Source organism: Myotis daubentonii, chromosome 4 (genome assembly GCF_963259705.1).
Source record: "Myotis daubentonii chromosome 4, mMyoDau2.1, whole genome shotgun sequence".
In the NCBI taxonomy this organism is placed as follows: domain Eukaryota; kingdom Metazoa; phylum Chordata; class Mammalia; order Chiroptera; family Vespertilionidae; genus Myotis; species Myotis daubentonii.
The window spans coordinates 56,961,305-56,973,781 of record NC_081843.1 but is presented as its reverse complement, the minus strand read 5'-3'; the positions used below and the strand labels follow the sequence as shown (position 1 = coordinate 56,973,781).

At 38.3% G+C, this 12,477-nt stretch overlaps 1 protein-coding gene across 20 annotated transcripts in view; it reads left to right on the top strand.

Annotated features, from left to right (window-relative positions):
• The window catches only part of PPIP5K2 (diphosphoinositol pentakisphosphate kinase 2), a 71,790-nt gene extending 67,422 nt beyond the window's left edge, over positions 1 to 4,368 (top strand). For all 20 annotated transcript variants that reach the window (XM_059693977.1, XM_059693974.1, XM_059693978.1 and 17 more), the window contains one exon: positions 2,662 to 4,368. In XM_059693977.1, the coding sequence (XP_059549960.1) occupies positions 2,662 to 2,774 (113 nt within the window). In that variant the 3' untranslated portion in view covers positions 2,775 to 4,368. The remainder of the gene's footprint in view (positions 1 to 2,661) is intronic.
• The last annotated feature ends 8,109 nt before the right edge of the window (positions 4,369 to 12,477 follow it).

Genomic DNA, 12,477 nt, shown 5'->3' with positions numbered 1-12,477 from the left:
TTCTTAAAGGATACCTTTCAGCATTTCATATAATCCTGGTTTGGTGGTGATGAACTCCTTTAGCTTTTCCTTATCTGTGAAGCTCTTTATCTGACCTTCAATTCTGAATGATAGCTTTGCTGGATAAAGTAATCTTGGTTGTAGGTTCTTGGTATTCATCACTTTGAATATTTCTTGCCACTCCCTTCTGGCCTGCAAAGTTTCTGTTGAGAAATCAGCTGACAGTCGTATGGGTACTCCCTTGTAGGTAACTGAGTTTCTTTCTCTTGCTGTTTTTAAGATTCTCTCTTTATCTTTTGCTCTTGGCATTTTAATTATGATGTGTCTTGGTGTGGTCCTCTTTGGATTCCTTTTGTTTGGGGTTCTCTGCGCTTCTTGGACCTGTAAGTCCATTTCTTTCACCAGGTGGGGGAAGTTTTCTGTCATTATTTCTTCAAATAGGTTTTCAATATCTTGCTCTCTCTCATCTTCTGGCACCCCTATAATTCTGATGTTGGTACGCTTGAAGCTGTCCCAGAGGCTCCTTACACTATCCTCGCATTTTTGGATTCTTTTTTCATTTTGCTTTTCCGGTTGGATGTTTTTTGCTTCCTCGCATTTCAAATCATTGACTTGATTCTTGCGCTCCTCTGGTCTGCTGTCGGGCATCTGTATAATATTCGTTATTTCAGTCCGTGTATGCTTAATTTCTAGTTGGTTCCCCAATATAAGATCGATGGTCTTATTAGTTTTCGTGTAGATCTCATTAAGTTTATCGGCAGCTTCTAAACAGTTCTTGAGAGACCTTAAAAGTGTGGTTCTGAACTCTATATCTTCCATTGACAATTTTGTCCTGTTTCTTTGTCTCCGCATTTTGTTATGCTTCCTTGGTGCACCCCCTAGTGGTCTTTGTTCGCAGTCTTATAGTTAAATCTTGATTGTTGTAGCTAATTCCAGGGAGGGTTTGACCTCCAGGCCAAGTGGCTATGAGAATCAGCTGTGTCAGCGGTGAGAGAACTTCTGTCCTCTAGGGAGGTGCTAATCTAGCCTTTGCCTGAGGCTATCCGGCAAATGCCTCTGTGCAGGGCTTGGGCGGGGCGGGTCGCACAGGATCAACAGGGTGGGCCGGAGAGAGCAGTTATGGCGGCTCTCAGTCCTGTCCCCAGGGGCTCTGCCTCTCTGAGTCCCAGCACCCGCTGCAAAGCTGGGAGAGAAAGCTGCACTTGCTCTGACAGAAGCCAGACAGTCCCACTTCTCCCATTTGAGTCTGGGTCCCTAAAGACTCGCCCGGATCTGGTGCTCAGAGTCTGCGACTCCCTCCCGATTGAAAACAACAACCGCGCCCTCCGCCGCCAGCCTGCTCCTCGCACTCCGCACCTCAGAATTTGACTTCAGCACTGCGCCTCCTCTGAGTGTCCGTGTGCGTTTCTCTTTCCTCCTAGTTGTAGGACTTCCACTCAGCCAGCGTTCCTGTGGTTCTGGGTGATGTCCCTTCCGTTTTTTGGTTTCACTTTTGAAGTAGTTGTTCAAAGCAGCAAACTCCGGCGTTAACCTATGCCGCCATCTTGGTTCTCCTCGGGTTTTGGTTTTTCTAAATCGAAGAGTTAACTTTGACCTCAAGTTGCAAAACTCCACCCCTGGAAGTGGCTGACAGCTCCATTGTCACTCACTTTTTTAGGCCTTCGCTGGGATTCCTGGAGCTTGCTCTTCTCATGCCATAGATTTAATCGGTTCATACAAAGAATTCAAGGCTCTCTGACTTTCCAGCAGCTATAGTTTCCCAATACTCGTCTTTTGGTTCTTTATGCTAGTATGCCAGAGTTTTATGTTGGAGTGTTAGCCATTTTACATGGTGCACACTGGATCCTGTCCTTGGGCCAAAAGCTTTTAAAAAGGGGGTTGGGAGTTAGGGGTGAGTTTGGGGGAGATAACCATCTCACGATGTTCACTTCTTTCAAGTATTGATTTTTTTCCAGTATGTGCCTGCCTTTGTTCACTCTTCAGTGTCTTCAGGTAGTTGTTTTCATACTTTATTCAGAGTTAATACTTGTTACGTGCAGGAAGATTGGTCTGACATGAGCTTACCCATTTATATAGAAGTGCAACTCAGCTTAGAATTGCTTTTTGATAACTCATTAGAGTATGATGTTGGTTTGCATGTAGAAGGATGAGTCCTAAGCCAATAAATTTTCTAGTTTTCTAGCCTTTTAGCTTTTTAAATAGGGACGAGATAGGAGATATAGGAGAAAGTAGATGTTTATAGGGAAAATGATGAATTCAGTTTTAAATATGTTAAGTTTATGTTTCCTGTTAGATATCTATATAGAAATTTCTAGTAGGATATATAGATCTTAAGGTAAGGGGAAAGGCCTGGGCCAGAATTATGAATTTGAGTGTTGTAAGCACAATAGACGGCAGTTAAAAATGATGGAATAAATTAGTTTCCCAGGAAGAATGTAAAGTAAAAAGAAGAATGTGTTTGGTGAATGCAGCCCATTGACATTACTTTTCTGTATTAGTGTTGAATTCTAAAAAGTTAAAAATGCTCTATTAAATGTTTGCAATGTTTCATTTACATTATAATTACAACATAAAGTATATTATTTTGTCACTTATCAGTCTTATTTAAACTTTGATTGCTTGTGAAAATCTAAGCAATAGTTTTTTTCTTTTTTTGTTTAGCTACCAGCGGACCTTCTAGTGCAGTTGTTCCTAATACCTCAACCCGAAAAAAGATTATAAGTAGCAAAACAGAAGTGCATGAACACAAAAAAACCACTGGGAAGAAGAAATAAAATCTTCTTAACCGGAGCTAGAAATCATTATACTTACAAAAATCACCTGTTCATTAGAAAAAAAACGTGATAAGCCTTGGCTAAAAACTGTCAAAGCAAGTAATTTATGTTTCTTCTTATACATCTCTGTATTCTTTAAAAATATGTTAAATCTAGAGAATTCTCTGTATAGTTTCAGGTAAGAAACCTTTTCCATGATCTGGAAATGTTTAAAACCATGTTTATTAGCATTTTATGAGTAGCAAAACTTAAGGTGATAGAGATCTGTCGTTCTGAATATGATGTTTACTGTATGCCTGTGGGAAGAAAAGGAACATGAACGCCCAGCTGGCCTATACCAGTGTGGCTCCAGTAATGCTGTTTAATGAAGAATCTGTGAAGTGGTCTCTGTACTCACTTTCAGTATCATGGATTGCATCTCGGCTCTAAAACCTGTAGCTTGGGTTGAAATTTGATGGGCAGGATTACATATTTGAGGCTTTAAAAAAGTACATTTCCAAAGAGATATTGACCATTTAGATTACAAACTTTTCCCCCCAGTTGTTACAATTACATATATGCTGCAATATTTAATAACTGGAGTTATAGGATATGGGTTTTTTTTTTCAATATGTGCTTTGAAATTTTTTTACTGTGTGTTGTTTAAAATATTACACATACAGCTGGGATATCTACACCTTTATGTGCATAAATTTGTATATTAATTTGTAGAAAATATTTTCTTTATATATTTTCTTACCATAAGGTGCTTTTGTTCATCAGGAAAATTTTGTTCCACAAATTGTCAAGAAAGTCATCCTTAGAGTTATTTTTCAAGAGATATAGGTGACAAGTTTATAAATGTAACATTTATTTTCAGTTCTTTTTAGATCTAAGGAACTCAGTTCAGAAATAGAAATCATCAATGTGAGAAGACTATCTGAATTCTATAGTTAGTACAGATTATACATAGCACCTACTTTTACTCCATCCTTATCTCTAGTGTATCAATTGATTTCACTAAGAAAGCTTAAAGATTGAGGATTTGAAATAAATGCTTTTTTTCAAGTGATTAGATTTTAAAGGGAAATTAAGATGTGTTGTGATTTCATCGATGATGTGAAAAAATATTATCCTTGGTGCTTTCTTTCCCTTGCACAAAGAATTAATTATATGCCACTTATAATGACTTAACTGAAAACCAAACAATACAACCTGATAAAAACTCCATGCATTGCCAGTCAGGTAACTTAAACTGCTAAAGCATTAGCTTGAAATTTATAGTTAAAAAATTATTGAATTCTCATATGAATACAACTATTAGAGTTCTTCAAAAGAGACTCTACTAACCTTAAATCATCATATATGAACTGACTTTTAGAAAATAATCATATTATGTGTTTTAAAAGGTACCAGATGTGAAATCACAAATATATACAATTATGTAAGTTCATATACTTCACATAAATGTAAATGTATTATACAGAGACATGCCTTGTAAACAGTTGAATGTATCTAAGCTTTTTGTATGTGAAAATGTGGTTAATGTGCTCATAGTGGGAGTTAGGAACCTACTTTTATTTTTTAAGTTAATTAAAATATTTTATTTCCAGAATCAGAGAGTGACTTAAATGGCAAATTATTATTTGTTTCTACATCCACCCATCCTCCTCCCCCTGTAATCACCACACTGTTGTCCTGCCCATGAGTTCTTTCTCTTTTTTTTTTCTTTTTTGTTCAACAATAACTCCCACCCACACCCCGCACCAGAGCTGTTTGCTGTCTGTCTATGAGTCTGTTTCTGTTTTGCTTATTAGTCCAATTTATTCATTAAATTCCACGTATGAATGAAATTCTATGCTACTTTCACTTCAGTGTGATAGGGCCAATTTGTGTGGCTGTCTGTCTACTTCTGAATGAGTAACATTCTCCAGGAGAATGTTGGTTGTGGAGATGGTACTGGGTCATGTTCCCCCAAAGCTTCAGCACTCTTGGTATTTGGAACCAGATCATTCTTCATTGTGGGAGGACATCCTGCATGTTGTGAATGTTGAGCAGTATCCCTGTGCCAAGCTGCAAGGATTGAGGTCATCAGTTAAGACAGTGAGCCAGAGGGAAAACAGCAAGTCTTTATTCACTTACTGTGATAATCTCAGCAAGAGGCCAAAAAGAAATGTAGTGCTGGCTCCTCGTGCCATTTTCTGTCATGGAATGGCACTAGGCAAGGCCAGTCAAATGGCATGTGGTGCAGGTGGAGGAAACTGTCTCACTGCTGATGAGCACTGAACAAAAGGTTCCTGCCATTTTATGAACCCAGGAGACTAGGGGCAGGAGGAGTGGGACGGGTTAGGAGTGGAAAAAACTGAGTTTGAGTGGAATCTCAGTGAAGACAGCTAAAATGTGTCTCAGTCAAGGTCCCCTGATCAGGAGGCCTTTGGAGTTGCCTGGGCTAGGAACACATGCTGGCTCAGGGGGGCCTGACTGCTTGACTACGACTCTCTTGGAAGACTGGGTAGAACAGCTTTATTCTATGAAGCCTGCCAGGCCAACACCTTTGTAACTGCCTGTGGTAAGGCCTGAAAGATCACTCATAGGATTTTGGTCTGGAGCCAGTCTCATTCTACATCTCAGCTGCAAAACCTGTAGTGTGGGTTGAAATTTGATGGTTTATGTGTCAGTAGCATCACCCTAAACTGAGAATCAGAAATGTCCCAGACATTACATTATGTCTCCTGGGGGGCAGAATCACACCCAAGTTAAGACCACTGCCGTAAAGCACAAGATTGTGTGAAGAAAGAATGGATATATGCCCCAAGTTAGGGTTCAGATAGAAAGGGTGGGAGAGATGGATAACATGAATAATCAACAATGTATACCATACATATTTTACCTATGTTTGCTACAGTTACCTCTTCCACTAGTTTTCTTAACTATAATTTTCAATTACATTTTAATTTTTTAGATACTGTTGACTCCTTACTAATTGAGCAATGTCCAATTAGTATACTTAATGCTTTCTTCTGCCTTTCCTCTATTGTAGTTTTATTTGATTGAATTATTTCTTTGGTTATTCTTATATTTAACTTTGTGCCTATAAATATGCTTATACCTTTATTATGTGCTTAGCAATTTAAATGCTATATTTTGAATCCCTGCTTAATCGAGATGAAAAATCATTCCGCTTTATCTCCTCTTTGCCTTCTAATTTATTTCTGTGATGGCTTTATTTTTTCTTTTCCCTTTCTTTTCTGAACTCTGTTAGTTCATATTTCATTTCCTGTGGTTGTTTTGCCATGGTAGTTCTGATCACCTATATCTGTCTCTGTATGAACCATTTGTTCCCTTAAGTTCTTTGAGTTATGACAGTATATTTGGTCACATATTTCATGTGCTCAGTGGACTCATTTTTTTTCTTTTGAATGGTTTTAGCTGCTATTGTTTCTCCTGTTTCTTTCCTCCTTTTCTTGGAGTGTTTTTGTATAAGTGCTATGCAGTTTCATTCTCCATTATTACTTATCTGTAAATGAGGCAAGTTTCCTTCTGGCTCACCTATGTGATGTAAACATATATGATGGGTAGGTCAGCACTTTGGGCTAACAGTTCTTTCAGTTATAGTGAGCTGCCTGTGATGGGATTGTGGGTCTGAGGGAACTGTTTTAGCCTTTTATTCTCTCACCTTTGGAGTCTTTTCTCCCCTCCCTCTCCTCTCCAGGCTGCTGCTTATGTGTCTGCATTTGCTCCTTTGGCTTGGCTCTCCTGCTCCTCCCTTAGTACCAGGCAATATCCAGAAAGCCCCCTACTGCTGGCACTCGACCATCTCCATTGTTTCAGGCAAAGAATTGGTTTGCCCCTCAGATTATGCCATCGACTTTAGAGTCATGTTCTAATGACTGAGATCTGAAACTAAACATTCTCTTCAGGCATCTTTCTGTCTGGCCTTTCCTCCCTTTGTTGCCTCTTTTTCATATGTTGTGGTTAAGGTTACAAGTGTCTTCTAATTTTGTTGAAGACAATATATATTGGTTTTTAAACTGGGCATTACATCTTTTGTTACTGTAACAAGAAGAAAAAGGAGGAAGAGGAAAAGGAGAAGCCCATGTCTTTCCATTACAGTTATGTTTTTTAAAAGAAGTTAATAATGCCAGTCCTGCCTATAGTAACATGTTGTCAGGATCAAATAGAATTTGGAAACTATAAAGAGAAGGACATATTTGAAGCATTTTGTGTATTCTTTTGTTTTAATAGAGTTGTATGTAGTTCAAGTATCAACCAGGCCTCTGTTTTCGGTGGTATTTCAACATTTTTGCAGTCAAGGATGTTCTAGACAGCTCTCAATACTCTTTTAAGGTTGCTCTTGTCTAGGAACAGCCTGCCTAGTAACAATTGGGCAAACAAACAAACAAAATACCCCAAGGTTACTGGCATCTTTCCCTTTTAAAGAATCTTTAAAATGAAACAATACAGTAATTTGTAAAGAAGAGTTTTAAGAAAACACAACAATATTTAACAGTAAAATCAGGTCTGCACACCCACCCATCCACCTCATTGTGTGCGGTGTGAATGACACAGTTGTGTGGTAATGGCTGTACAGTTTAGACACCCATTTTAAAGAACTGATAAGGATGGATCTCCATGAGGAAAGAAGGCTATTTCTTTAGCATTCTACATTAGGTGCTTTAAGAGTACTTGATATATGGAAGGATGTGTGTTTTTTTTTTTAAAGAAAATGACAATGTGCCTTCTGAAAGTGGTTTTGCTACTTTAAAAAAAAAACAACACAGATTTTTCTCAAGCTAGTCAATGCCACTAGCAGTGATAAAAATGGATTGATGGATAGATAGATAAAAGAGAAAGTGAAGGAGAGGTGAGACAGAATAAAGAACAGAGGCTCTACTATTACTAAAAAAAAAAAATTAATTGCTGATGTGAAGGAATTGGAAGCCAAATAATTAAAGAATGCCTCTTTCACTGCACATAGGAATGCTAATTTGTCCTATAATGCCTGGCTCAAAATTGATGACAATAAAATGAGACCTGGGAGCCTCATTATAATCTACCACAATTTTGTATAACTGATTCTTCATTGGTTATTTAGGAACATGTTTGACAGTCTCATATTCCATACCTCCTCCCAGTGGGAAAAGCCACAAAGAGAGAATGAACACTCATATTGGAAGGGAACAGAGTCTGCTCCACCAGGAGAAATGTAATCAACTTTTTAAAGATGAATATAGAATAATGTCTAATAAATAGACCGCTCAAGGGAAACATGGAGTCATTTCAGAAGCCCTATAAAAAATAGTAGCCCTGACTGGTTTGGCTCAGTGGATAGAGCATGGGTCTGTGGACTGAAGGGTCCCAGGTTCGATTCCGGTCAATGGTATGTACCTTGGTTGCAGGCACATTCCCAGTAGGGGGTGTATAGGAGGCAGCTGGTCGATGTTTCTCATCAATGTTTCTAACTCTCTATCCCTCTCCCTTCTTCTCTGTAAAAATCAATAAAATAAATATTTTTTTAAAAACGGTAAATATCCAGCTTGGAATCACGTGACTAAGATGCCACCACATGCTCATTAACAGCCTGGGCAAGACCATAGAGCACTGCACAGGTGGATGCTTTAATTCCATCTTCGGCAATGAGTTGTGTGCATGTAATAACATATATTGAGCTTTCTGGTTATAATGGTTTTCTCTACACTTTTCAAAGCCTCTTCAGGAAAGACCAAGGCCATTGCTATAACAGGTATGTGTAAGGATCCAAGAAAAAGGAAACCTGAGTTTGAATCTCAGTTCTGCTACTGAGAGACTGCAGTGCTCCAGACTTTGGTAGGCCCTAGTTCCCTTACCTCTGCCATCTACAGGCCACTTCATTCCAAACCTGTCTGACCTTGTGTTTCCTTCTCTTCCTCAGAATTCTAGATCCTTAACCATTCTTTCACCAGCTCCTTCCTTCATCATAGGTAAGTATTTTCTGAACACTAATTGGGTAGATAGCATAACTAACAAAAGAGATAGTGGACTGATTCCCATTACTACTCTCTCTTGCTCCCAGAGGAACTTTTGAGGAATTTACAGTTAATACAATTAATGCTACAATATTTATTATAATAATTTTGAGAATTATCAATCTGAGAATATGTAATGGCCTCTTTCTGTTACCCAGAATGCATTTAGTTCTGCATATTAGTTGATATTGTAAATGCAAACTATTTTTCATATTAGTCTAAATGAATGAAACATTATAAAAATGCTTTTACAACAAAAAATATATACTCAATATCAGTCTGGGTAGTTTAGTCTGATAGATTTGAGTAAAAGCAGTTGACTGTGGGGACATTTTTGTGTGTAAAGAATATGATTCATATTCCTACTACATGTGCATTATTACCTTGTCTGATTAGCTGTTTAAACTGATATCTGTAAAATTAATTTGTAAAATTTTCTGGGTTCTCACCTCTCTCAATCTATAATGTTATGAGTCTAAGAAAGGCCTTTTACTTGTTACCTTTTGCCCTCTGTATTCTGACTAATGCTGCAACCACAGGTAAGTATCTATCTTGCTCTATGAGGAAGAATAGACCTGCTATAATGTTATCATAAAACCAGGTTATAACTCACTTTCACCAAAAAAAAAATCATCCCAGATGACCTCATATTACTGGGTTGGGCCAGGAGGGTGCTACAAAAGCAGAAAAGTTGTTTGCCTATAAAGTGTGAGAATTTGGGAGGAATTTTTCTGCTCAAAATATCTCACCTCCTTGCTAGATCTAGTGTCTGAAATGTCAACAGGAGATCCTATAAAGTGTGTGTGTGGGGGGGGGTGGGGGGGGGGGAGTGATCATTAAAAAACCTTGGTGAACTCCTTGTCAGAATGCGTAGATAGCCCCTTTTTAAATGCAAATGCCCTTGGAAGGCTTACCTCACTAATCCAGCCATTAACCCCATAATTAATCAATCAAATGCTTTTCTCATAGTCCTCAGAGAACAGGCATTCCTTCACTAAATGTGTGCTGAGTGCTGATCCTAAAGCAGTTACTGTGCTAAACCCTGGTGATACAAATATAAAAGTACTGTTTCCATCCCACAAGAAATTTACTGGCTAGTAGGGATCAAGTGCTCTAAAGCAATCATAGAATCCATGGCAAAATGACCGAGTAACTTACAATGCCAAACACTTAAAAAGTCTAGATAAAATATTTATTTTGGAAATACATGTAACAGCTTCAAAGCAAGAAATTAAAACCAGAAGTTAACACAAATGTAAAAGGAATCAACAGCTAAATCAAGCTTGAAGTCCTTCTGTCCAAGGGATGCAAAGGGTACCTCAATCCCGGATTTTTCAGAGCCGATTTATTTGCTTAACATGAGCTATAGCTAATGGGACTCTTGGGGAGGCATAACAGGAGCTGAGGTTGCAGACTACACACATGGCGAGTTGCTGGAGCTGGGCTCCATTCATAAGGGAGAGAGCCCCCATCCCTGATATTGCTAAGAATTATACCAGTACCATGGAATATTTGTCAGACATTTAAAGCATTCCAAACGCAGTCTTAAATGCTTCAATGGGTATCATGAACCAAGCTAGTAAATGAGATTGAATAGTAATAAAAGGATCACTCAAAAATGATTAAAATTTACTAGATTTACAAATGGAAAATAATGTTATCTTTGAATCAACTTAAATGCTTAGGAATTTTGAATTTGTTAGCTTTACTAAATTGAGCATTTTAAAAACCAAAGTGCCCTGTGAGGTTTTGTGTGCCCCCAGGCTGCCCTGGAGGGCATCAGAGAACCCACATTCAGAGCGTCCCCTGCCCTTGCGCTCCACTCTGGGCAGATAGCTCCCTGAACCTCCATCCCCTGCTTGCCTGTGTCAGCTCCAATTTTCCCAGATTCTATGCCCGTATCTTCCTCTGAATCACAGGGTAACACCATCACACTCAGAGGACTCAGTGTTCTCTGAGGAGGGGAGAAGGGTGAGCATGTAAGGGGCTGGGTGAGAAATATATATTGAATAGAAAACCACTGGCTTTTCCCACGCCCCATCCTGTCCTGCCTCCCACAGCGCTGCAGGTCCCAAGTCTTCTTGCCTCTGCGGTGGCCAGTTCGCTTTGCTTTGGTTGCAGTTGCCTCTCTCTGCTCTTGAAATCCAGTGACACAATGCTGTGCGCTTTCTATTTCTAAAAATGGCTGATACCTCTCATCTGATGTACTTTTCATTCATACTCTCTTTATGGTTTATTATTATCTTGTCCTTTGAGAATAGTGTGGGAAGGAGGTATAGATAAGCTGCATGAGGTTAACTTTCACTAATGTGAAATCCCATCACTTTCACAATAAGTATAATATAGCCTATTAGTGAATCTACCATAATTTGTTGTAGAGCGCTTAAAACCCTTTTCTTTTCCTGTCCGCTTGCTTTCTTCTGATGAATTGTTTTTTTGCACTAAATTAAAAGAAGTGACATTATGGGGTAAAAAGCCATAAAGGATACAGTGTGGGGTATCCTTTGGTAGCAGAGTATAGGCTTTGGTATACAGTTCAACCTCCTAATTCTGTGTGATAAGCATTTTTTTAAAATTAACCTGAGTTTCAATATCCAAATTCAGACTGAGACATTTATTCCCCAAATCAAAATACTCTGCAACATAAATCAAGTACAATAAAAGTAAATAAATAAAATTAAAAGTAGCTATAAATATGGATTAAAAATAAAAAGTAAATTAGTCCATCTGGTGTCAACCTCTATAACCTGCTCTATAACCTCCATAGCACATTTTGTTTCACTAATTACCATTTTCTACCCTTAAAAAGACTCTGGTTTTGAAGTTTCTAGGTATCAAATCATTTCTAAGTTTTATCCAACTGCTCACACCCTCAAGGCTTTCTAGGTTAGGTATCTGAAGGTTGAAAAGTGCTTTTTTCACCTAATTAGAGCTTAGCAAGCGCTATTATAATAAAAAGGAGCTCTCTCCCTCGGAGAAAAGAATTACATTTTTTTTGTAATCCATAGACGAAGTTATTATATCTTTCTGGAACCTTGCCAGCTTTTAGATAATGATATTAAACTATTGCTAATGGGAAGGTGGTTTCTTACCTCTTTGTCCTACTTGTATTACTAAAAAGTTGATTGCCAAAAGTGCACAGAATAGGTTCCTAGAATTTGTTTCTGTTTTCAGTTTGCAGAGAATAGTGTACTACAAAATCTGTTTGGATTGAATCCTGACCAATTTTTTATTCTTGCTTCACTCTCCTCTGACTAAAGACAAACCATGAACTATGTCCTTGAGTATATATCTCACCTTCAATGACATCTTTCATAAAAAGAAGAGTGTAAACAAAAGCAGAGTAGAGGATATCACAAAGGAACATAGCACTATTTGGTTATATTTTTCTGAATGTTCTCAGAAATAAAATACACCCAAAAATGCTAAGCCTATTTATTATTCACATGGTTTTAAACAGCTGAAGTTCTAGTCAAGTCATTCAACTACAGGCCTTTCATTTGTATGGAGACATTCTTTTCAACTTCATCATAAATAATCTGGCCTCGGTCTTCAAAGAGCCCTGGAGGCTAGCAGTGCTTGTGTCATTCTTCTTGTTTGACAGAGAAGAAGGTTGACATTATAGTTTGCCGGAGGAAACACAGTAAGGCAGTGACAAAGCTAGAAAAGGACCTTGGGTATCCCAACGCCTGTGCATTATTTTTCCCAACGCCTGTGCA